General features: G+C 40.0%; 1 protein-coding gene across 2 annotated transcripts in view; it reads left to right on the forward strand.

The window, feature by feature from the left end:
* The first annotated feature begins 2185 nt into the window (after window positions 1-2185).
* KDM5A (lysine demethylase 5A) overlaps window positions 2186-24752 on the forward strand; it is a 50078-nt gene continuing 27511 nt past the window's right edge. Inside the window, exons 1-12 of one of the 2 annotated variants that reach the window (XM_040596670.1) lie at window positions 2186-2920; window positions 4812-4889; window positions 5952-6074; window positions 8233-8403; window positions 8890-9024; window positions 14230-14335; window positions 14883-14971; window positions 17021-17179; window positions 19538-19657; window positions 20765-20923; window positions 22524-22705; window positions 24473-24635. In XM_040596670.1, the coding sequence (XP_040452604.1) occupies window positions 2756-2920; window positions 4812-4889; window positions 5952-6074; window positions 8233-8403; window positions 8890-9024; window positions 14230-14335; window positions 14883-14971; window positions 17021-17179; window positions 19538-19657; window positions 20765-20923; window positions 22524-22705; window positions 24473-24635 (1650 nt within the window). In that variant the 5' untranslated portion in view covers window positions 2186-2755. The remainder of the gene's footprint in view (window positions 2921-4811; window positions 4890-5951; window positions 6075-8232; window positions 8404-8889; window positions 9025-14229; window positions 14336-14882; window positions 14972-17020; window positions 17180-19537; window positions 19658-20764; window positions 20924-22523; window positions 22706-24472; window positions 24636-24752) is intronic. The other variant, XM_040596668.1, reaches the window with a different exon arrangement.

A 24752-nucleotide genomic window follows, 5' to 3' on the forward strand; every position in this document is an offset into this window, starting at 1 on the left:
GGAAACAGAGGGGTTGCAAAGCAGCCACCAGAAGGTTCTGGTTCAAGTTCTGGCTGAATAGCCAGGTGTATATTTTAGGTCACCTAGTTGCTTTTTAATCTTTTCATCCTCCCCATTTATCTTCCCATATCCAGCAGTGCTTAGGAGTAGTCTTACAATTTACACTATGCATGAATTCCCGATTTACTTACTAAATGTGCTGGGAAAAAAACTGCATGCTAACAAGTAAAGTTTTTTTCTCAGCGGTTTGTCTGAAGAAATGGACTTTTCATATTACCAAAAAAAAAAACCCAACCAAAAAAACTTACTTACAAAATTATGAGGTTCTTCAAATCAATTTTCTCAATAGACTGAGAAAAGAGGAGGGTGGATAACGTCCTGGGCAAAGTCCCGAAGAAAGGCTGCTGTTATCCTTGGTTAGACTAGCTGCTCTCTCCACTACTCATAAAGCAATTGAATATATTGTACAAAGGGCTGAAGTCTTCTCTCAAGGAAGTGAAAAATACTTCCAGATGACCAAAAAGGATTAAGATTGACAAGTCCCAGCATGGCCCAGTATTTCAGAGGCCAACAGCTCCCAAACCAGAGGAAGTAACGGAGAAAAGCGTGAAATTCTGTTTCAAAAAGGACATTTTGCAGATCTGATAAAATGAAAAAATGCCCCCTCACAGGTTGGCTGAGATTTTCAGCTTTTTACTCTTGGGAAAACCTTCACCCTTCCGAGCATCACTTTCCAGAACCCTCTGCTTGCCCAAACACACTAACACAAAACTGAAACAGCCTTGAGCAGTCTAAAAGGAAATCAGCAAAAGACTGGTTCCCAAAACAAAGCTCTTTAATGAATTAGGTCATTTCTACCATAGAGGTTTTTTTGCCTCTAGCATTCCTAGCTAAATTACAACTTATCTTAGAAACTGGGTACATTGGTGATTCTGCTGTTCGGAATAGAATACAGATACACATAACATACACATACAGATGCATTTTCTCAAATCTAGTAAAGCTTATCAGAAGAGACATACAACCAAATAATTAAAGAAAAAAAAAAGGAGTATGTAGAAATAGAACTTCTAGACACTGGTAAGGAAACATCTGCAATCCACATGCTTTTACAGCCATAAAAGTATCAAGCATGCCAGGAACCCCCTGCAAAATGTAAGAACACATTTCAATAACACAATAATCACCGGTGAAGTCACTCAAGGCTTTAGAAGATGGTTTGCTCCTACCTATAACTTTTGTCAAAATTAACCATTCGCATTAGAGCCATTTGTTTCCCCTATGCACAATGTGGGCAACACCTCTTCGATCTGGCAGGGAAGCGATGCAGATAAATCTATCAGTCTGAAGTGGGTCTTGTAACCCTCATGCTAACAGGAGGATGAAATTAACTTTTTCTGAGACTGAAATAGGGCACCAGGACCAAGGCTGGAATGAACTGTAAGCATCAAGTGACATGTGGAGTACGGGGAGTGATGAAGGCAGGGTTCTGGTTAAAAAAACCACGCAGTATCGTTCTGGAAGCCTGTGTTGTAATGTATGAGTGCTGAGGTATGGCGTCAGTCCCAGCTTTCAGTCCCAGCTTGTGAGTACTGGACGCTGGGAAGAAAACACTGTCTGGGGAGATCGGTAGCACATCTATACGTAACGCAGAGGCTGGGGCTGGCTGCGGCGTACTGCACACCGCCTTGTTATTAACTACTGACCGGGCTTCTGAGACCGTAATGGAGGTGCAGCCAGAGGGACGCTCTGGGTCAGAGACCGCAGAGCTGCCAACAGAAACGGGTGTTGGTAACCGAGTGAGATTAAATGCCGAAGCGGCCCGGGCCGCCGCCTGGCGGGGTCACAAGGGCAGGCCTTGCGGGGGGCAGCCGGCGGGGGCCCCAGGGGCGGCTGGCGGCCCGTTTTCTGCAGGAGTGAAAAATTGGAAGATTTTGTATGAAAAACTGAAGAGTCCGCGTACGCTGCAGGGCAGCAGCTGCCGGGAGACACGACCCGAGGGCTAGGGCAGCGCTCCCCGGGCAGCCCGGCCGCCCGCCCCTCCCCCTCCCCGAGCCCAACAGCCGCGGCGGGGCGGGGCCTGCGGGAGGGGGCGGGGTCTGTGGGGGCGGTGCTCCCGGCCCTGCTTCTGACGTCCGGCTCAGACAATGGGCGAAACGGCCCTTCAGCATCGGAAGTGAATGGCTCGAGTTTCGTCGTACATTCCTCCGCGGCGGAAGCGGAGGCGACCCCGCCCTCCGCGGCCCCCGGCCGCCTCCTCCCCCAGCCGCGCCGTAGCGTGCCCAGAGGGGTGGCGGACGGAGCAGTTTCGCTCTCGGCTCAGTCGGAGGAGTGTCTCCGAGAGCGGCGGGCCCAGGAGGCAGCCGGCTCCTCAGCTCTGGGATCCACCCCGCTAGAAGAGTGGCGGAGGGACTACTTTTTGGGTCGGAAGGCAACGCGTCTCCTGTTTCCGGGGGAGGGCTCAAAGAAGGACGCGTAACTTCCTGCGAGCTGGAACGCGAGATAGTGGGGCTCGGCGCGGGGGGAGGCAGCCCCGGAGGACGGGACAGCAATACTCGGCAGGGGCTGCCCCGGCCGCCCCGCCGTCCTCATCCGGCAGCCGTCCTGCCCGGCAGCCAGCGTCGGAGGATGCGCCTCGGCCACCGGCCCAGCCCCGCCGGCCGTCCCTGAGGGCCCCCCGGCCGCACCTCTCCGCCTTGCCCCGCCGCGGCCCTCGGTGCGCTCCCCCCGTCGGCGGCGCCCTCCCCCTGCGGCCATGTCGGGGGGCGGTGGGTCGCGCTATGCGGCCGAGTTCGTGCCCCCGCCCGAGTGCCCCGTGTTTGAGCCCAGCTGGGAGGAGTTCAGCGACCCGCTCGGCTTCATCGGCCGCATCCGCGGCCTGGCCGAAAAAACCGGTATCTGCAAGATTCGGCCCCCCAAGGTACCGCCCGGCTGCGGCCTGGGGTGGGGGTAGGGCGGGGGTTGGGGGCGGGGGGGCCGGGGGCAACTTGCCGTGTGCCTCGGTCCGTCCGGGCTCGGTGGTCGCGCGGTGGCGGTGGGGGCCCGGGCAGCCCCTTGTGCCACGGCCGGGGCGCGCTTGGGGTTTCGCGTGTCGCCTTTCCCAGGCCGCGGTGTCCGCGCCAGGGACACCAGGGAACCTGTATGGCCCTTGATCTTGGAGCTGGGCTGTGTGGAGGTTTCTTTGGAGCAGGTGAGAAGCCAGCAGTGCACAGCGGTGCCCAGGACTTCACGCTCTTTTTACTTTCAAAAAACCCCAACAGCCTACTTGGAAAAACCTGTGAAAACATTGTAGGTGAAATCAGGCGTTTGTTCCAGGAGCGGGGGCAGGGAGGACGAAGAGTATCTCTTTTTAATGGATCATTGTTTATAAAAATAATTTTTCTAAAAATAATTTTTCAACTGTTCATAGAAGTGCGGCCAACCTGTTTGTGCAGGGCAGTGATGTTTATGTGTAGCAGTTTAGAAGGTAGAAGCTTAATCTCTCCTGTGACTTGATCGTTATTTTATGATGGCTTGCCCTGTGACCCGGTAAACCGTTTAGAGGAGAACATCAGGCAATTTGACAAAAGGTGGTTAGATCGCTTAATAATTAAAGTATAAATAAACCTTAGATATAGCTGTAAAATGAGAGTTGAAAATACTGAGAGAGGACAAAACCTGGAAAGCAAGTGTGTAACTGAGAACAACTTGGATACAGGGGTTGCTGATTAGATTTCATGATCCTTCCTCTCCTGACCCGTCTGGGTTGCTGGAATCTGTTTAGTTGGTTTAATGACATGGTGAAAACTTGACCTCCAAGGGGCTGCCCTTTCTAAAATAAGCAGAATGGCTTAGGTTGAGAGGCCACAAGAAACTGATCCAGATCCTGTTCATTGAGAATAACTAGAACTTTCCTGGCCGTTGAGTGCATTTGTATCTCTCCATGATTGCTTAGCTGTTTGCATTGCAGGGTTTTGCAGGATGCATACGTCAGGTTGATTTGCAACCTGCAATAACGACTAAATCAGACACTTCATACTACCTGTACTGATTTGTCATTCTTTTCCATTATTAGAAGCTGTAAATATTTTACGATTGTGCTTGAAGCTTTTCTATGCTGCAGCAGTGCAAATAGTAAACATTGTGTGGCTTGTCCACTTGGAATGTGGTGTCCTTAGTTGTGTTTTCTGCCAGATAAGACAATCTGCTATAACTTAAGGTTTCTTAACAAGTATCAAAAAGCTGAATTATACTTATTTTGATGTGGTAACACAGTTTTGAGAGATGAGGCTAGGAAGCACTTGTGGTTGAACTGACTGCTGACTGGGTTGAGAAAGTGACTATTGAAGGCTGCAGTTCTGTTAAGAACTGGACTCCTAACTGGTGGTCTTATCTTTATTGAAATGACCGTAGACAAACATGAAAAAAGTTAGATGTGTAATAATATGCTGTATTTCATGTTTGTTGCTGTTGATGGTGAGAATTTTGCAATGTGCAAGATATATGGAACTTTAAAAAAGTAAATAATCATTAAGCTACAGGGTGTATCTCATTTAAACTCAGTATGAGATAGTGCATACTGAAATGCTTTGAACCATATTTTCTTTTATATTTGTAATTTGTGAGGATCTCCTCCTTCAAACAAAAATATTGTGGGAAGAGTATTAAAAGCACAAGAATGTCATAAAGTGGGAAAAGCATATCACCAGTTGTACAGAGAAGCTCATTTACTGTTGAGAGTTTGTTTACTCGCGCATTGTTAGGGTCTTCTGTTTTGTGCATTTTTTGAGAAGTTTCTGGAAGCAATAAAATGTCTTTCTGTCTCTGTTTAGGACTGGCAGCCTCCATTTGCATGTGAAGTACAAAGTTTTCGTTTCACTCCACGAATTCAGCGCCTGAATGAACTGGAGGTGAGCTTTTCCACTGCTGATACAATTTTGTGTTTGCACTGAAAGCAGTAGGTCTCCTTGCTTGAGATTTGTGTCTTGGCAGGTTCTGGATGGGGGAGACTTCATAGAGACCCATAGACCTCATCAGTGTTTATACTTGGCAGTGACAGAGTTCATATGAAATAACTCTCCATGACTTTGAGAAAAGTCTGGTTTTTATTTTATTACCCAAAATAACCACAAGTTTTTCACATTCAACTGGAAATGTCTACAATGAATGCCAAGTACCATGTTGTGTAGTAAGAGCAGCCAGTATCTAGCCTTCAGAGCTCTACAGGCAAAGAATTTTTTTTTCTTAAAATACTTGCTGCTCTTCTGAAGCCTCTGGGTACCTAATACTGGCTTAGTAATGCCTTTTAAGCCTTAAAATGAATGACTTTTAAATAAGTTTATTATAATTGGTTAATTTTATGATTAAAAAATGTATGGGAGCTTTCTGGAAAGCAGTATGAGTTCCATTCTGTCCTGTTTTTCTCGTGTTTTTTTTTTTTTTTTTTCCCCACAACATTTCTCAAAGCCTTGCACTGTTCATATACCACAATGTCACGTATCATTTGGCTTGTAAATAGGTCTCCTTATGGAAAGTGACTTGAGTACTCCAAAAATACTCAAGGGAGGAGGCCCTTCTGCATGGTTAAGGCATATATAAAAACTGTTTGTAACTCTCCCCCTCCCCCCTGCAATGTATATTTTAATAATTGCTCTTGTGTTTCTCCCTGGAATGCTGATTTTTCATGACTGTACATTTTGTTTTCAAACCAAGAAGTTGTTAGGTAGGCGTTTGGTTTATAGGGTCTTAAACATGGAGAGAGAAGCATATACAATTTCCTATTTGTAAAGATATTTTTTTTCCTATTTGTATTTCTAAGGTTTTTTTTACATGACTAAGAAATACCTCACTTGCCAAGTGGCACATTGAAAATGTAAACACTATAAAAACTTGTCATGTTTTTTCTCAGGACTGTAAGGTATTGTCACATTTGTTCTGGGACATATGTATTTGTTTTCCTTTATTGATTGCAGGCAATGACAAGAGTGAAGCTGGACTTCTTGGATCAGTTAGCAAAATTTTGGGAACTCCAAGGATCCAATTTAAAAATCCCTGTGGTAGAGAGGAAAATACTGGATCTTTATGCTCTGAGCAAGGTAAGCCATTTTGGGCCTTGGTCAGACAGGGACCTCATTTTTTGCTCAAGCTCAAGAAGCCAAGCAACAGGGAGGACTTGTTTTACAGAATTAATCTCATTAATATGTTCATTAAATGACAGTGGGGAAAAAAAAAGTGAAAGAAAATTTCTAAATTAATGGTTGTGGCAGACATGGCAGACAGTTAGATTGGTTGTCTTTGGTTCTATTCTATACAGCATGCATTTGTTACCTTTTATACAGCTTGAACATCCTCCTGTCAGCTGACCACTTGCTTTTTAGTTCTGTTTTACATATGGTAGAGCTGCAGGAGTTTGAGGTGGTTTCTGAGAAGGTAGTGGTGTACTTGCATGCAGTTCAGCTCCTGACCTAGCAATTCTGTAACAAATTGTTGTAATTGCACCCTCTTCTCTCCCAACAGAGGTTCTCCACATTACATAAACATGCACCATTGAGAGTTTATAATGTCAGCTTTTGGAATAATTACTTTTATTTCCAAAACAGGCTAGATTTAAGGCTGGCTAGAACTTTATACTACTACAGTTCCTTGTGTTGTTTTTCAAAGTTTGCACACAAATAAAATCTGTTGGAATTTGCTTTTGCACTGGGAAGTGTACTATTATAAGCTTACCTGCTAAGGATGGATTGTTAATATGAATAAGTAGATCTCTTCCTGCAAGGTAAGGAATTGATACGGTAGTTTTAGTGCTTCTAGGTTAGAGCATCAGTTTCCATTTCCCATCTTTGTCTTAGGTAAGTAAAAATGTAAAAATCTGAGTAAATTTTATTTTTAAAGAAGTCTTTGTGTTTTGGACAGTCTGAAATTAAAAATGCAGAGAAAAGGGATAAAAAAAATACTAAAAGATATTTTTCTTTTATGTCTGTGGTGGTTTGCTGGAATATAGGGAATAGTGGTACTGGGAAATACCTGGGTCACTGTTACGAACTGGAACATATTAGTTGATCACAAATAATGTAGATCTAAGGTTATTTAGTTACTTAGTGACTTCTCTAGCCAATGTTCATGTATAGATAACTTCAGAAATTATTTTTTTGTGGACATTTTGAAGATAAGTTGAGATTTAGGAATAGTTTCATTTCAAATGGCTCTTCTAGTACTTTACTGTAAATATGAGGAAAAATAGTGATCAATAATATTTTATTTAAGCGTAGATATCTCTGATTGTAGGAGGAACCAGAATTAACTAGTTTTTTTGTCACTGTCACAGTTAAGCTTTGAAATTACCTTAGCTTCAAAAGTAAACCATAAATTTCACTGCAGTAACAAAACGTTTTTGCGTTGAGGTTTCTAACAGTCTGTGAAACATTAAGCATGAAATTTGGTCCTTGTGTAAAAGATGTAATGCAAAACTACACGGTTGTAGAAATGTTGTTAGTTTTACAATAACATAATTGAAATTACAATCTATTTGGGTTTTAATCTACTTGGCAGTGAAACTGTAATGGGAATGGAGGCAGTGGAAATGTGGCCGGTGTTTCTGAGGAAGCAACTCATGCTGTTATGATCATTGCTTAGAGGCAAATGGTCTGTTTTGTTTCACTCTATGTATGTATTAGTTACGTGTAAGCAATGATAGTTCTGTATGCCAGTTACTAGACTCAAACCAATTGAAGTCAGGTGTAAAAACTGGACCGGGTTAATTGAAAGGTAAATTCAGTTTCTCCGCTTTTCACAATAGTCTCTTCCATTCAGGGCCTTGTGAGAGTTTTTGTAACTCTGAAGTTGTGAGTTTCCTTCTGCCTGGGGTCTGTTAGAATGGGTTTCACTTCTGGCCAGACTTGTGTTTTGCATCAGAGTACAAGTCTGGTGAGAGTTAACTTTTCAGATCATTCTGATGGTGGGGTTTGTAGTCTTTCCAACACATCATAAATTTTAACTGTTGGACTCCTCCTGCCTAGGACAGTATGCAATTTACATTTACTAGGAAAATTGTCATGTTAAATATATTAGACTAATGAGGACAAGTAAGTGCTTAGTTATTAAAGTACTAGTCCTTCAGGAAAGAAAAACTAAATTCAGAGTTCTGTCACTTTTTAATAGAACCTTTTAACATTTAATTGGTTTAAAGGATTCCTGGTTTATGTGAGGTGGTGAGAGTAGCTCAAAAGCCTTAACTTTTTTATTTATGTGTTTCAGATTGTTGCCAGCAAAGGAGGCTTTGAAGTAGTCACTAAAGAGAAGAAGTGGTCTAAAGTGGCAAGTCGGCTTGGCTACCTGCCAGGAAAAGGCACAGGGTCGTTACTCAAGTCTCATTATGAACGAATCTTATACCCCTATGAACTCTTCCAATCTGGGGTCAGCCTTATGGTGAGACACTTCTCTTTCACAGTGTGAATAGGGGACCCAGACTGCATATAGAATGCTAGTTATTGCATACAAAACTAGAACATAGTGTCTACACTTTTAGGAGCTTTAACTACGTAAACAAAGCTAGAACCACCCTCAGTATTTACTTGTGACACAGTAGTGCTAGAAGTTGTAATGTGACCTTGTGTTGTCATTTTCTGGTAGCCGTTTCTTTATAGGACTGAGGCCACCCCTACTGGGAAGGAAAAAAAGGCAAAAGATGATAGAGTTGATTGGAAAGGTGTCTTTCTGGATAAACTGGCAGTTGAGATTCAGTTTCCTTATTTGAAGGATGCATGGATTAATTGGCCTCTTGTCCAAATGGCATGTGTAATGCTGTGGGATTTCACTTGTCCTGTTTCTTAGCAAATAGAATGATTCACAGAGCATGGGATGATTGGCACTGCCTGATCAGTCAACCCAGTGTCTTGTGCTCTGATCCTCTAGGGCATCCAAAAGGCAAACTTGGACCTTAAGGAAAAAGTGGAGGCTGAGGACATCAACTCAGATGCCCAGGCTTCCCCAAAGCAGGCTTCAAGGATGAATGTCGTGCTGAAGAGAACCAGGCGCGTCAAATCCCAGGTACCCCTGTTAATTGGCTCTTACGGACAGAGGACACTTACTCCTTCCACCAGCACAGCAGCACTGGCTGTGCAACAGCCTTTGTCTGGTTGTGGAAGTCTGCTGAAAAGCACTACCAGGGAGCTGTCTTCATTTAAATAAAACCCAGAGAAGGGTTTCTCTCTGAGGCCTGGTTTGCTTATGGTGAATGCACTATTTATGTGAAAACTTTCAAAGCTGTTTTTTGTTTGTTGACAAGTGGGTCTGGGTACGTTGGTAGTGAATTTATCTGTGAAAACTAAACAGATAAGAAGACATTTGTGAAATGATGGTTGAACCTTCTGCTTGTGCAAAATTAAAGTTTTCTAAAACTTTTTCAAATATGCCTTTTAGTTACATGAATACAAATGTAGTAGTTTATAGATAAGTCTTTGTTAATTGTGGCAATTGCCTTGGGACTGATTACCTCAAGCTGGACAGACTGTTTTTGTGAAGAAATGAAACAGATATGTAGGGGGATGATCAGTGATTGCTGGAGCTGTACAGGATTTCTACAGTTTGTCTACTGAAAAGCAGTTTCTTTCTGCTGGATTAGTGGTGTTCTAGGAACTTCTGGTATTCTACTAGGCAATACTAAATCCTGGGAGAACACCACCCCCACCCCTCCCCCCAAATCTCAATTCAAACTGAATCATCACCATTTTAAATCTCTATTATTAGAAACAATGTTGGAGGCTTGTCCTAATGGCTCCATTGCTTCTCTTGCACTGTTTAAAGCAGGCCTGTGCCCTTTGTCAAAGATACCTGTTGCAGACAGCATCCTAAAGGTGGTCTTGTTGAGGTCTAGTGACTCCTTGCTGGCCCATCAGCGCAACATGGACAACACAATATGGAACAAACTTACTACTTGCTTCCTGCCATTCTAGACTTAAACACCACAAAGTTTTTTTTTCAGATGCTTTTAAACTGCTCTTTTTCAAATCCTTCTTTCTCTTGTCACTGAGATACTTGAGTATCCTTTATAAATTTTCATGTTATTCTCTGATGTCATGATCGATTTAGACTGAATTGTCTTTTTTTAGTCTGTTTTCTCAACATACTGAAGCTGATGTGACATTATTTATTGTAGCCATATAACAATGCATCACACAAACAGTCCCAGGATGTGATCTTACCAGATCTCTCAAATTGTGTATTGTTAGTGAGCTGACTTATGTGTAACTGTGCTTTGCATTTGAATGAATCTTGGAAGATGCCCGTATGACCTTTTTCTCGTACATGGTGTAGAAGTGTCACCACGTTACTAAGATCCTGTGGGATCTTTTTTCCTGCTGATTTCAGTAGAATAGTGGTACTTCTCATTTCTCCTTGCGGGAAAAATGATTCTGTGGTGATCCTGGCCTGCTGTAGCTGCTTAATTTCATTTAAGGGGGCTGCATTTCCAAAATGAGAGAGACAATTTTACTTGGATAATATGCAAAAAGTAAATACATATTTAAATGCCTTTTATTAGGCCTATAGCTGTGCTGTCTTTTAAGTTACAGTTACTAAAATGGCTGAAACAGGTGCTTTAATACAGGAAAACCGACCTACTTGCAAAGCCAGGAGAAGTATTTTTTGATTGTGTTTGAAGCCATGTGTAACTCAAGTAATCTCTGGAACTGCATTTAGAAACAGATTTGTCTTCAGTAGAAGCGTAAATATCTGGGGAATGGTGAGAAATTGTTTCAGATTTCAGTGCAGCTCCTTATTGTAGACAGGACTCTGGTCATTGTTTGAAGTGTATACTTGGAATTGTACCAGAGATTGTCTTCAGAGAACAGGTAATACGCAAGTAATGTAAAAACCTGCTAAATAAATGTCATTCTGCTCTAGTTGAAACATCTGAACGATTTGTGTGTAGTGTGCCCTGTAGTCCAGTGCCTGGGTTAGTGAGCACAGATAGCTATGCTGACCTCTGCAACTCAGTAGACTTTTTCCCAAGTGCTAAAAGTACTTTCCAAAAATGCTCCGCATCATCTTTTTGCAGATCAGTTACCTAAGAATGGGTGATAAATAAAAAAGCATAAAGAGAGTAATCAGAAATTACTGAAATAAACGAAGATCCTTAGCAGTAGAAGGGGGTGGCAGACTTTTGAAAAGCAAGTCTTTGAAGTTTTAGGGAAAGTGCAGAATGGAAGAGAACAGAGAATGAGAATTCTCCTTTATGAAAGATGGATTGGGAATTTTTGGCCACTATAATCAAATGTCATTTGAATAAATTGTCTCTGAATAGGAAGAGGTTAATTTGGTGATGAGAGATCCTGCTAAGAAAAAAAAACTTTAATGTTTTGCTCACTTTCTCTTTTCTCTGAAGAAAGCTATCACAAATAAATACTGGAGAAGAGCAACTGAATTCCTAAAGGCTTGTAAAGAAAATGGCAACAAAAAGTAGGATGAATTCAGATTAGGAAAAGAGAATATCCTTAAGGAAATACTAAATTTAGAAGAATACTTCTTCCTTAGAAAAGAGCAGTATATCTTCATAGATGATATGTTAGGGTGTATTTTAACTGGCAAGGGATTTGTCTAGTGAGGTTACATCATCATGATTTCTGGTTGAGAAATGCAGTACTGTAACAAAAAGATAATGAAAAAGATGAAGTGCTGTCTTTTCAAAGGATATTAACCAGGGAATTTTCTGAAAAAACTAAAACAAATTCTAAGTATATCAGTTTTCAAGTTTTTTTACAAATTTTATTGATTACAGAATAACAATTAATAAAATAAGCTTCCATTTTTTTACTTTGAAAGATTTCCTTCCATGGGAATAATTGTGTGAAACAAAAGAACACTGGGAGATGCTGACAAATGCTCAAAACATGTAAATATTTTGATTCTTTGTTGTAACTATTCTGGTCTTGAGCATTGGGGGTGGAGGAGTGGGGATGCAAATGTTCCAAAGTTGGTGAGGGTAGGACAACAGAAAAAGGTAGTGTGTGAAGCCAGGGTAGCTGGTTCATGTTAGGATTTGCCCATATATGAGAAAAGCCTTAGGGCTGGACTTTCAGTGTAGAAGGTAAAAGAAACAAAAACATGCCTGCACCCTTCAGGATGAAGAGGAGCCAAGAATAGATAGTGGTTTAATCAAGTTCATTTCACTTATATGGAAACAATATAACGCAAAAGTGTGTTGGTTAGCAATGAGAAAATGGCAAGGAATGCAAGGTTTCTGCTTCCATATGCTCACAGTTTTAAGTTTGGTGGGTTTATACAGTCTTAAAGGACGCCACAGAAAGGTGATTCATAGTGGCTTCTGAATGGTTTTGGTATTTACACCTTTAACAATATCCTGGCAGTGTTCATAAGGTTATATAGGAATCTGATCTTTAAAAACTATTTCCATTTCAATATGCAATCTGTTCTTCTTGAAAATATATATAGCTTTTTCCACCTGAGCATGAACAGATTGAGTCCACTTAGGTTTAGTGGAATCCAAGTAAATACGGGCAACGGAGTTAGAAAAATACATTTAGGTAATATATTTTCAAACGATGCTGTAAAACTGGAGAGAGGTTGCTGCATGTTAATGATTTACTTTTAGTAAATATGATGGTAAAATTATTTTTCAGCTATCACTGAGAAAATTGTCTTAGGACAATAGTGGGAAAGAGAAATTGTGGAGATTGTTCATAAATGTTGCTGAAATGATGAAAAATTGTACTGTGCTGAGAAGTGTAATGTGGGTTGATTCTGTCAGGTTCTATTAGTTGAGAGAATGGATGAGCTGTTAATGAATTTCAAATGGGAACTGAAGGACTATGTAGTCTCCAGGTGGTAGGCATTCTTGTACAGAAAAACATCAGTGTTTCCTTATGACTTGTTAGCCAAAAAGTGAGGAATTTATGAGAAAAATTTGCAGTTAGTGTGTAATTTGAGTGGGCTTACAAAGTTGGTAACATAGATCTGAAGTGAAATTAATTTAATAGCAAAATAGAATTATTTAATGTTCAGAATTAGGATATCAGCAGTCGACAGTTTGCAAAGATGCCAGCGCACTGCATACACAGTTCAGTGGGAACAGGGACTCTTAAATATCACTAAAAATTCCTTAGAGTAATCACGCTTAGGAATCGGCATTCTTTTTTTAATGTGATCTGGAAACAAGAAAGCCAACTGATGTAGTCTGAATATGTGGAAATAATTTTAATTTTTTGCTTTATTGCAAATGCATTTGAACTTAAATGCTTTTTTGGAAGTTTTTTTTTTGTTTATTGATTAAAAACTGTGAAAGTGTGTCACCCCAAGGAAGCTTGTTTCATGCACGATGTATCACGCCATAACTGTGGACAATAAAAGATGAAGTATCATCAAGAAGTTACTTGAAGAATAACCTCTTTAGAATTGGATATCTGCCTTCAATATTGTTAGATTTGCTGAGGTCTTTTAAGGTCAGTGAATTTCAGGAGGAGGATTGCGAATGGTGAGAGTTTAGAGGCAACATGAAGAAAAATAGCGATGTGATTGTGTTGTAGATAAAAATAGAAGATGCAGGTTCTTTTTATTGTTAGGTTAGTGGCAGCCATATGGGAAAATGAGGTAGGTCGGTAATGGAAAACAGGAAGAAGTTCAGTTGAACAGATCACTTCAGGAAACAGCACTGGCAGGGGCATGGAGCTGTCACCTAATGGGTCTTTTCATCTCTGATTTTGAGGTTGCAAGGGCAGCAGGAGTAGCTGTGATCTCAGAGTTGTATTTATAACATCTCATCACAAACAAACCCAGGAGCAGCCAAGCTTAAGGAAGTAGGTTGGAACTCATTAGTGTCATGTGTATGTGTCTACTCAAGGAAGCCGATAAAAAAATACTGTTGAAACAGTGTATATGTTAACATCCAAGCACTTTACTGAATCATGGTGATTTTTAGAAAACACTGCTGTGGCATTCTTATTTATTTTTTGCTTAATGTCAAACCTAGTTCTCTTAATTGCTGTGTAGGTGACTCTGTAGTTTTAGCTGTAATACTAAACGGGAAATAATTTGGGAAGTTGGGTCAAAAATGCTGTCTTTTATTCCATTTGCATTTGTTCGTAGGTTTTAGCAACAGAAAATTATGTCTTTGTGCCTCTGTTTCCTTTCTTTTGTTGAACAGATGTTGGAGGGGAGTGGAGTATAAACAAATTATGAACAGACCTGGAAGGGAAATATTGATGGTTTGTGCTGATGTGGTCTTATTTTTATTTTTAGGCGGAGACAGGAGAAATGAGTAGAAATACTGAACTAAAGAAGCTGCAGATATTTGGAGCTGGACCCAAGATGATGGGACTGGCATTGGGAGCAAAGGATAAAGAGGGTAATTAAATCTTGAGCTCATTGCTTTGTGAAGTAATGAGACTTAAATCTTTCTGACTGTCTCTAGAGACAACATTAAGAAGTAAGCAAATCATTATAACTGGAAAAAGAAAGCTAAGTGTTCTAGGGTTTCATTCATGAGAAAGATTTACAGGGTGCTTCATGTAACTTGGCAGAGTTTCAGCTCTTTATGTATTATATTGTAACAATAACAATTAAGCAGCTGTTGCATGAGCTGAGTGACTGGAAGGGAAAACAGAATTTGACAAGACTCGAACTGATCCTGCAAGCTAAGTGCACAAGTTATGGGTCTAATTCACTCTGTTTTGTGAGGCAGTTGGGACCACCTGTGAGGATTAGCAAAATAAGTTTTCCTAATCCCTGTTGATTTTAGACTGGCCAGGTACAACAAGGCATTTTTGCTTTCTCTAGACTGTCAGGTAGTTGCTGATATGAAAGGCAGGATACCAGGCTGGATAGCTACATTTTTGCAAGTAAAGTCCACCTTTGCGTGATATTAATACAATTCAACTTTTTTTTACTTCAAGATGAGGTGACACGAAGACGCAAGGGAACCAGATCAGAAGCATTTGGAATGCAGATGAGGCAACGCAAAGGAACTCTTTCTGTCAACTTTGTAAGTTTGATTCCTTTGCTGTGATTTCTGATAAGAAATTCATGAATTTACTAAGATTTTTTTTTTTCGTAAAACATCCCCCACTCCCACCCCACCCCAAATAGATGAAAGGATGGAAACTGCAGCAGATGGTACTGTTATGGGAAGACTAAACAGTATTTTGAAAAATAATCTATGCTCTAGGTTTCCTTTTTAACCTTTTGGACAGGGAGGGTGTTGCAACATGAAGATACTTGCTGATCATGGGTTTGTGGGCTTGCTTTGCCACAGGCTTCACACTTCTTGCGTGCCTTCAATAGCTCACTTCCCATTTGAGCTCTCGTTCGTAGAACAGTTACAATACTGCTTCCTTAAACCGTATTTTGAGGTGCTCCAGTACTTCAGTTTGTTTAAAGCAATTCCAGCCTTTGTGTCTTTTGAGTTGAAAGTAGTTACAGAAGTCTATGCAAGAGAAACCCCTAAGGGGAAAAACGGAATCTTTACCACTCTGATGTGTGACCATGGAAAAGCAGTGTATAGTAGTTCTTAACGTCTTCCATAGCACATGACTTTTTTTACTGTTAGGGTCATAATTTAGCATGTATATGCAACCATGAATGGATATGCATGCTTTTAATGTCTTAAGAACTAGTCTCTTCAGTAATAATTCAGCTGTTCTTTTTTTATTAGCTTGAGAACGCTTACAAGAGCTTATTTTAAATTTCAACCATAGAAGGCCAAGGCAACCCAAAGTCTCTAGTAATCGTATTTTTCTCTGTGGAAGTGCCTCCTGGGGGAAAAAACGTGAGAGAAGTTGGATATTTAAAAAACAGATCATTATGCTGTTGCAACTAGTTAGAATTTGTGACTTGACTGATTAATTGTGCTACTACATCTGAGTATATGGTGTTCCTAAGTTATGTTGTGACCATTCTGTTTAAGTACTTTAATGTTAAAATATTTTGTCTAGTCTCTGTTTCTTAATAGAAAGCTATATTTGTTTACTCTTTCCATTTACTCATATTTGTAAGAGAAGATGAAAATACTGTAGCAATAGAATTGCTGTTTTCAAATTGTATTGCTGTAATCTTGTGTAATTCTGTGACTTAGTACTATTTGGTTGCACACTTTCTTAATACTTGGATGAGAGGTCGTCAAGGAAAGAAGTCTTTGAAGTGCACAGGTGATACATTAGCCTTACATAACTTGTCTGAAAAATACTGCGGTACAGTTTTGTTTATATTTATCATTTATCTTTTTGTGAAATGCTAACTGTGAAATAAAGTACAACTTTTTCTTTTTATCTCCTCCCCTGTTGATACATACAGTTGATACATACAGATAGTATCATCATAGTCTTACTTACATCTTACTTACATGTTTTATTACATGACGAGTAGGCTTATTTGCGGTTATTGCATAATTGCGGATCTGCTTGTTATGAATATATTTCAGTGCAGTCTTTGTATCTGACAGATCATCACTTAGGCTAGCGTCAAGATTGCATATGTTAATATGAATTTGGAGAGGAGGTATTATCAGTGATAACTAGTGAGTGTCACAGAATAGCCTTCTCTTACGATCACCATTTTAATGCATTTTTAGTTTTGAGAAGAGAACCTGAAAATGTCTGCTAAGGTATCCTCCCTCCTGTCTATATATTTGCAACAAAACCCAACTAGTTTGGTGTTTTAGACATGATATTTCATGAGGGTGAGTTTGTGGATTTTTTTTTAAAAAGGGAAAATGATATGTTGCTTAATTGAACTGCATTATTTTTTAAAATTAAGAGACCTGAAGCAATCTTTAGTATATTACTGCATAGCTAGGAAGCAGCATACTTAAACTAGGCTGGTGTGGCTAAGATGGGGTTGACAGCAAGTATTTAACACAGCTATGTGAACCTAATCAGCTGAAAAGCACATCCTTCATTATCAGTGCTACTCAAGAACCAGGCAAGACTGCGTTGATGTCTGACTTCAGGATTACATCCTTTGTTTCCTTAGTTTAAGGAAGGCAGGTTCTGGATGAGGAAACTTTTGTAACTTTTTTCCTATTTTCTCTCCACAGGTTGATCTGTATGTTTGCTTATTCTGTGGCAGAGGAAATAATGAGGACAAACTGCTACTGTGTGATGGATGTGATGACAGCTATCACACTTTTTGCTTGATTCCTCCTCTACCTGATGTACCCAAGGGTGACTGGAGGTGTCCAAAGTGTGTTGCCGAGGTACAGTTAAAGAACTGCTCAAGCTTTATATGTATGCTTATGTTCCTGGAAAGGTCAGAAGAAGAGTAGTTTAGCATATAGCTGTTCCATCTGGGTAGAAGCTGTAGTTTTGTTTGGAATATTGTCTAAATAAGGGGTGAATCTCCAACTGGTTTTGGTTGATGAGCCATAAGGAGAGAGAAAAGTTCCTTCTAGAGCTTGGGCATAACCTCTGTTTATTATACAGCCATGTGACAGCTAAAACTATGGCCTTTGCTAAGAGCTGGTAGTCGGAGATTAGGGTGAGAACTGGGTTGTGATAGGTGCTTCAGCATAATGATGAGACGTTAACTATGAAGTAATCAAAGGATGTCATTTGGGCGTAACACAGAGCTTTGATTATTGGGAAGTAATTACGGCATTGTTCAGAACAGCTTGTAGCAGAAAGTGAAAGAACTAATTAAAAATTTGTAGCTATTTTAAATTTGGTTTAAACTAAAAAAGGAGTTCTTGAAGCTTTGAAAGTGTAAACCAGTTGAATTTCATTGTTCAAGAAAGGATTGCTACCAAGTTCCAAGACATAACTGATCAACAGCCTAAAGGCAGCAAACATAATTTGATGGGCTTGGTATTTGTCTTAAGAAAACAAATAAGGCAAGCTCAGGAAATCGGTAGACGTAGGATTCAGAGGAGGAAAGTTTACTGTTTCTAAATCTGTGATTTCATAACTGGCTTTAACTTTTTAGATTTTTTTTCAGAAGTGGCAGTTGCACACGTGTATATTATGCCCATTTCCCCCCACATCCTCCACACCCTTCCCGGCTGTAGGCTTCTGCTATTTTTTTTATAGCGATGTATGAATAGTTGTGCAGCCACATAGTGAGGTGGGTGAGCTTGCTGCTCTCTAACCCTTCACCAAGAGAGATTAGGTTGTCAGATGAACTCAGGCAAAGGCTGTTGTGAGAGAGGTGGAAATTCGTAGTTAACAGGCAAGGGAAAAGATGCAACTAACCCTTTGGGCTTAACAGAATGGATTAAGCTGCTTGTTTGTTGTTCCCTTGAGAGAGCAATAAAGGAATATTAGCGAACTACAGCAATCCAATGTTGAGCTAATTTAAAGAATATAGTAGTAAATATAGTGATTGCAGTGGTTTAAAAGTGTGGAAACTCACAAGAAATCTCACTACTACTACTACTAAAAACAGGGATAGATTGTTCCCAAGGGAAAAATATGCATGTAGGGAAAAAAATCGGGAAAGTTAAGGTGCCAAGTAAGTTGTTACTAGCAAATTATACAGGAAGTACTTGAAAAATTGTGGAAAAGCATTGAAAGAGGAAGAAGGGAAAAAATAGCTATATTATGTAGTGGAGAGTAAATAAATAACAGCAGCAGGATGTTTGAAATAGTGCTTTTTGTGTCAGTCTTTAAATGGTAATTGTGCACAGATGCCTAATACAATGTTAGCAGGGTGTTGAAACAGAAGCTAGGAAGAATAGGGTAAGAGTTCTTTGTATGTATTCAGGTCAACATTGTTTGACAGTGTTTACAGATGTAGATTCTGTTGCAGGCTCCATTTAAGAACTACTTTGATAAATGTTGGGCATAGTCTAAGTATAGTTCCTCTTGCAGAAAAAGAAACTACTGATCTCTTGAATTTCTTTCCAGTCCTGTTTCTTTATGACTGAACAGCTGGCTATCAGATAGCTACGTGTCATGTTTGTGTTCAAATGTCTTGTATATACACATTGTGTCAGATGCAAAGGAGCTGAAAAGGACACTGTAGAAATGGGTGGGGAGAGTAGCTGAAATGTGAACAAGTATTTGTTGTGCTCTTGGGATGAATGGGAACAGAACAGTGGAAGACTCGGAGGTTTTCTGTCAAGTGGATCATGTTTGTTGTTAGCTGTGTTGCACTGTTTTAATTTCATTCTTCCTCTTTCCTCCTGCATGCTTTCACAGTGCTAAATCCATAGATGATTTGCTGACTTGATAAGACTGAAGCACTTGCAGGGTTTGTTCCTGTGCAGTTATTCTGCAGGTGCTTGAATCAGTGCATCTAAGAAATGTTTTATGGTTGTCTAAGCATCTTGTGTGCTGTCTTACTCTGTGGCTGGCAGCAGTAGATGACGAAACTTAGTTTTGGACAGGAAAGCAGAAGTGTGTAGCGTTGGGGTTTACCATGTTAGATTAGCTTCTGTACCATTAATTCTGTTCTGTTTCTGTTGTGGCAGGACTTCCTCAGCTGAGAAAAGCATTCAAAACTGATAGCTTATTGTGTTTGGTAAGGACTCAGATGGACACTAGGGGTTTTTTTGCTCAAAATGTAACTGTGTCATAACGTGCTGCGGGGAACAGTATTTTTATGTTCTGTCTCCTAGGAATGCAACAAACCCCGTGAGGCCTTTGGATTTGAACAAGCTGTCAGGGAATATACTCTCCAGAGCTTTGGTGAAATGGCTGATAACTTCAAGTCTGATTATTTCAACATGCCGGTCCATGTGAGTTTCAACTTTTGTTGTGATTCCTTGTAGGGGAAAAAGAGAAGAGGTTTCAGCTGATCCTGGATTTTTGCTGAGGCATCTTAGCTTTGTTTAAAAAGGCACCATAAGCTTCAAACATGTAAACAAATGATTTAGCTTTCTGGCATCTGGTCTCATTTCAACTTCATTTCACCCTTTTCCTGTAATGAATAGATAGCTTTATTTCTTGTTAGGGCATGCCTGATTAGCTGTATTCTTAAGTTCTTGCCCTTTTTGATTAATTGAACCAAGTATCTTGTTCTTGTTTGGCAAAGGGGTCTTCCTCCTGTCCTTCCTGTGGCTTTTGTTTTGGTTTATTTTGTTCAGAGGATAAATCATTGTCTTCCTCCCTTGATACATTGTGTTTTCTTGTAGACAAGTCAATGCACTGAGTCTGTCTGATAATCACTTTTTTTGTTCTGCATCTTAGCACTGTTTTTAAAACTAGCATTTCTGCTTTGGCACACTTCCATGATTCCACTGTCCTGTAGATTGCATGTTAACACCAAGCTCCTTCTCCTCTCAGGGTTCTTCGGTAATTTATGGGCATTCGTGCTAAAACTTCTACCTTTTAAGGACTCCAATGTCTGACACAACTTTGGGACATGGTGGAAAGCAAGGAACAAAGCTTATTTTACAAATAAACTTCATAAATGAATATAGGTCATAGTTGTAGTAAGCTATATGAAGACTACACTCTTGAACACAGTGCTTTATCTGAATTTCCTTACTGTTACTCAGAGGTTCTGATAATTATCCTCTGAAGTAGTTTGGTTCTGTTCATTCTGTTTACTGCTTGGCTTCTGCTGGCTGTCTCCTTAGCCCCTTCTTTTTAGCTGTACTTCTGGTAACCCCATCTTGGTTTAGTCATTAAATCCCTTACGACGTGGCATCCTATTTCTGTTGTATTGCAGCTACCACTAAGGATACAGACTCAACTGTATGACTTTGAAGAGATGGAAGGGGGAGAGGGAGTGGCCTTGGTGTCTGAAAATTCCTGGGCGATTAGTAATGATTTACTGCTTGAATGATAACTTTTATGTTGGGTCTTACCTGCACATACACTGACATCTTTTCCACTTTCAGATGGTTCCCACTGAACTTGTGGAAAAAGAATTCTGGCGATTGGTGAGCAGCATAGAAGAAGATGTCATTGTGGAATATGGGGCTGATATCTCATCCAAGGACTTTGGAAGTGGATTCCCAGTGAAGGATGGCCGACGAAAGCTGATGCCGGAGGAGGAGGTGAGGAACAGGATATGCAAACTGACCCCATTCTTTGCTCTTCGTAAGATTTCACAAGAAAGAATTTAGGTCAGAAATGAGAGTGGATTTTTTTCATGAAGAAATTACTTAAGGCTGTTGCATGCACTTAACAACATTCCTTTTTGGTTGGGCATTAACCCGATATTTTTGGTTCTTTTACAGATCTGGTTGCTGATAGATAAGCTACTTTTCATGATTTATGTCACACCTGTTTTGTATTACTTAGCAGGCAAAGATGTGCAAGTTGTTACAGTATGTTCATGTATGAGCGGATAAGATTTATTTTTTTCTTGTTCTGAACCTTTTCATTACATACTTGATTACAGAAACAGGATTCTTACCTCCTTAGGAGGTTCATAGTAGGTAAAACAAACTAATTGGATTTAGCTTCTTCTCTGTATACTGTAAGAATGAAAAGATGTAGACATAGCATCCTGTTATGAAAAATTCTATACAGAACATCTGGTAAATATATTACCTATTTTCCCTCAGACCTTACTGTAGCATATCAATTTTATGGCTGCTCATATATTTTAAATTCAGACAAAATGAGAGTAAAGTTGTTGTTTTGTGATTGCACAGCCCCAGATCAACTTATACTGCTTACTGGAAGAGGTAATCCTGCTCATTATTGTCTTCCGTCCATACCTGCATCTTCCTCCCTGTACCTTTGTTGGCTATACAGTGATCGTGTAGCTACTTAATGAGTCAGAACTGCTTGTGGATCTACTTGTATGAAAGCAGTAATTAAAAAAAGTATTTTCTAGCCAGATCACTTGAGTCATCTGAGCCACTGCTTTGTCTTTATAGTGTCAGAGCAAAGGAAACAGCAGGAATATGTGGCTGAGTGTGTGACCAGCCCTTTCGGCAACTATGGGATATGCCTAAGACGACTGAATCTGTGCTAAAAGCTGTTTTTAAGGTGGAAAGCAGGCTAATGTTGAAGCACAGTAGTGAGCTTTTAAGGCAGTCTATTTGGATTCTCATTTTTTTAGGTACAAATTGTGTGTACTTGAAGGTAAGGTGGGATCACTTGAGTAGTGATGCTGTCTTCTCAGAAATGAGTGTGTAGGAATTACTTTTGAGAAAACTTTCTAAAGTAATATATAAAGAAGATAAGATAAGCTGCAGTGCAGTAAAGCAGGACTTCAAAAAGCTGAAATAATAACATAAATTTCACTGTGTTGTTTAGCATGTTAAGTTATCCTATTTCATTGAAGACTTCTATCCTTTGTTCTTCTGCTACTAGCATTGCTGGCATTTTGTTCCACCAGAAAGCCATGAAACCTATAAACTTGGGGGGTGGCAATCAAAGCCTGAGTGTATTAGCCTTGGTGCAAAGAAGATGAGCTAAGCATGTTGAAATACTAGGACTGGCTTTAAATCTTAGTCTGATTAATTGCTAAGGTATTTAAGGAGTTATTTCCTAGTTTTGATGCATCATTGTTGCAGAATATTGCCCACTATCTACTATAGAAATGCATAGGCTGATCTCTTTCTTTGTAATTTCCTTTTCTGGAGTTGGTGTCCTTACATTCTTCTTATTTGTTCAGAATTAATTTTCTTCTTTTTTTGGCAGGATTATGCACTGTCTGGTTGGAACTTGAATAATATGCCAATTCTAGAACAATCAGTCCTTGCTCACATCAATGCAGATATCTCTGGCATGAAGGTACCTTGGCTGTACGTAGGGATGTGCTTCTCCTCATTTTGCTGGCATATTGAAGATCACTGGAGCTATTCCATCAACTACTTGCATTGGTATGGGCTCTCCTTTCTGTGTCTACCTTATGCTGCCCTGTTTGCTGTTACTAAATTTTTAGTTCTACTTCAAAGTGCCTATGCATGCTGATGGCGCTTTTAATCAAAAAGCTAAATGTCATGAGTGGTCCATATTCTGAGCTGAGGCTTATTAAAAGTGAATACAGATACTGTTTTAAACATTTCGGTGTTTTTTATTAACTGATTAAATATTCTTATGTTGCCAAAAATCCAGAGTCACTATAAAATCATGTTGTATAGGCTCACATCTTTTCTAAGGAAGCTTTTGGTTTTGAACTGAGTTAACAGTTCACTGCTTTATGATTTAAAGTTGGTATGCTCCTATGCTGGAAATAGAGACTTCTGGCTTACACAGGCATTTGAGCTGACAGTTCCGCAACAGATCTATCTATACATAGAAATACTAGCCAAGCGAAGAGAAATTTGAAAGTAATTCTGAGTTTCAGAACAATCCTAAAAGTGTTGTGGTATTCAGCTTTTGTGTTTGAAAAGAATCCTGAAAGATAGTAACTGTTTGCAGTGCAGTCTTCCCAGTTCATCAGGCTCTGCCACAGTGGATGGAGCAGGGGGAAGGAGAGAAGCTGTGTAAAGCACACTTTTAGAATACAGTTTGTTGTATGTCTGGTAAAGATGAGTTGATAGCCTTTTGACTGTGATTGCACGTTTCTGGAGAAGCATGTTTTCTAGCAAGATCTGATCCACAGACTCTGGCGGGGAATTAATTTTGTTTTGAGCTCAGTTCTTGTCCTCAGCATGCTGTTAACTAGATTAGTATGTGAGGTTTTATGTCAGCTGGTGAGTTCCAGCAGCCCAGATGCAGAGTAGTAATAATTACTCACTGGAGTTTACTGGCTGTAAACCACTGTCTACCAGCAGGTGTCACTGAAGCCTGTAGGAACCACAGAAAACACTGTGCTGTGCCTCATCGAACTTGTGGGATGGTTAGTGACAAGATTATTAGTACAGTTAAATAGTGCTATGTAAATGGTTTCAGATATTTCAGCAGACTACTGCTTAATAAAAGTACTTCTTAATAAAATAAAATTATAAAATAAACCTCGGCACTATAGATACTAGATTATTGCAGTTTATTTTGGTTAAGACAGGACTGGAATAGTATGTTCTCAAGTAATTTTGTGTTTATTTTTGGTCTTGTTAAGTATGAGGGAAGAAAAAGATCAACCATTTAGGCGTCTCTTTTTTTATCTTAAGAGTCCAGTGGGCCACTGGTTTTCAGTAATCGGTTATGTAAATTAGGAGGATTATTTCACTGCACTGTCTGGTGTTTTATTCTTTCCGCTTCTGCTTAGCTGGTATACTGTTCCATTGGTTTCAGGAATGTGACTACTCCAAGCCTGAGTGGAGGAGTACCATGATCTCTTTTCTCTTAAATGTTAGTTGTGACGGCCAAGGTTTCATTTAAGCTTGCTTTCTTCTTTCTAAAGGAAAATAATTGCCCATTCTGTCTGTGTAGAGCATGGTAAATGACAATTATCTTCCACGTTAGGCTTTTCATGGCAAATCTGCTGTCAGGTATTTTGAGAATTGTGTTGTAGTGTAATTGATTTTTCAGATCAGAATAATACATCCTGAAGATGATGTTTGTTGATTAAAGATACTTTTCTGTCTATATGCAAAATATTTGGCTTGTGTGGACAGTGGTGCTAGGTTTGAGGTGTACTTTGCAGTTGGATGGCATTATTACTTTCCTTTAATATATTTATTACTGTGGTTGTGTTTTATTAGGGGAGAGCCAAAGACATGGTATGGTGTGCCCTCTCATGCAGCAGAGCAGCTAGAAGATGTGATGAAGGAATTGGCTCCTGAGCTATTTGAATCCCAGCCTGATCTCCTGCATCAGCTGGTCACTATTATGAACCCAAATGTACTGATGGAACATGGTGTACCAGTGAGTAGCACATGAGCATTTTTTTACATAAGTACTCCTATGCACTCTTCATTCTGTGCCAGGTTCATGTAACAATGGTTTGGCATACTCTGAAGCATTTTTGTGGTGGACGTTTAT

This window comes from Falco naumanni, chromosome 5 (assembly GCF_017639655.2).
Source record: "Falco naumanni isolate bFalNau1 chromosome 5, bFalNau1.pat, whole genome shotgun sequence".
Taxonomy (NCBI): Eukaryota; Metazoa; Chordata; class Aves; order Falconiformes; family Falconidae; genus Falco; species Falco naumanni.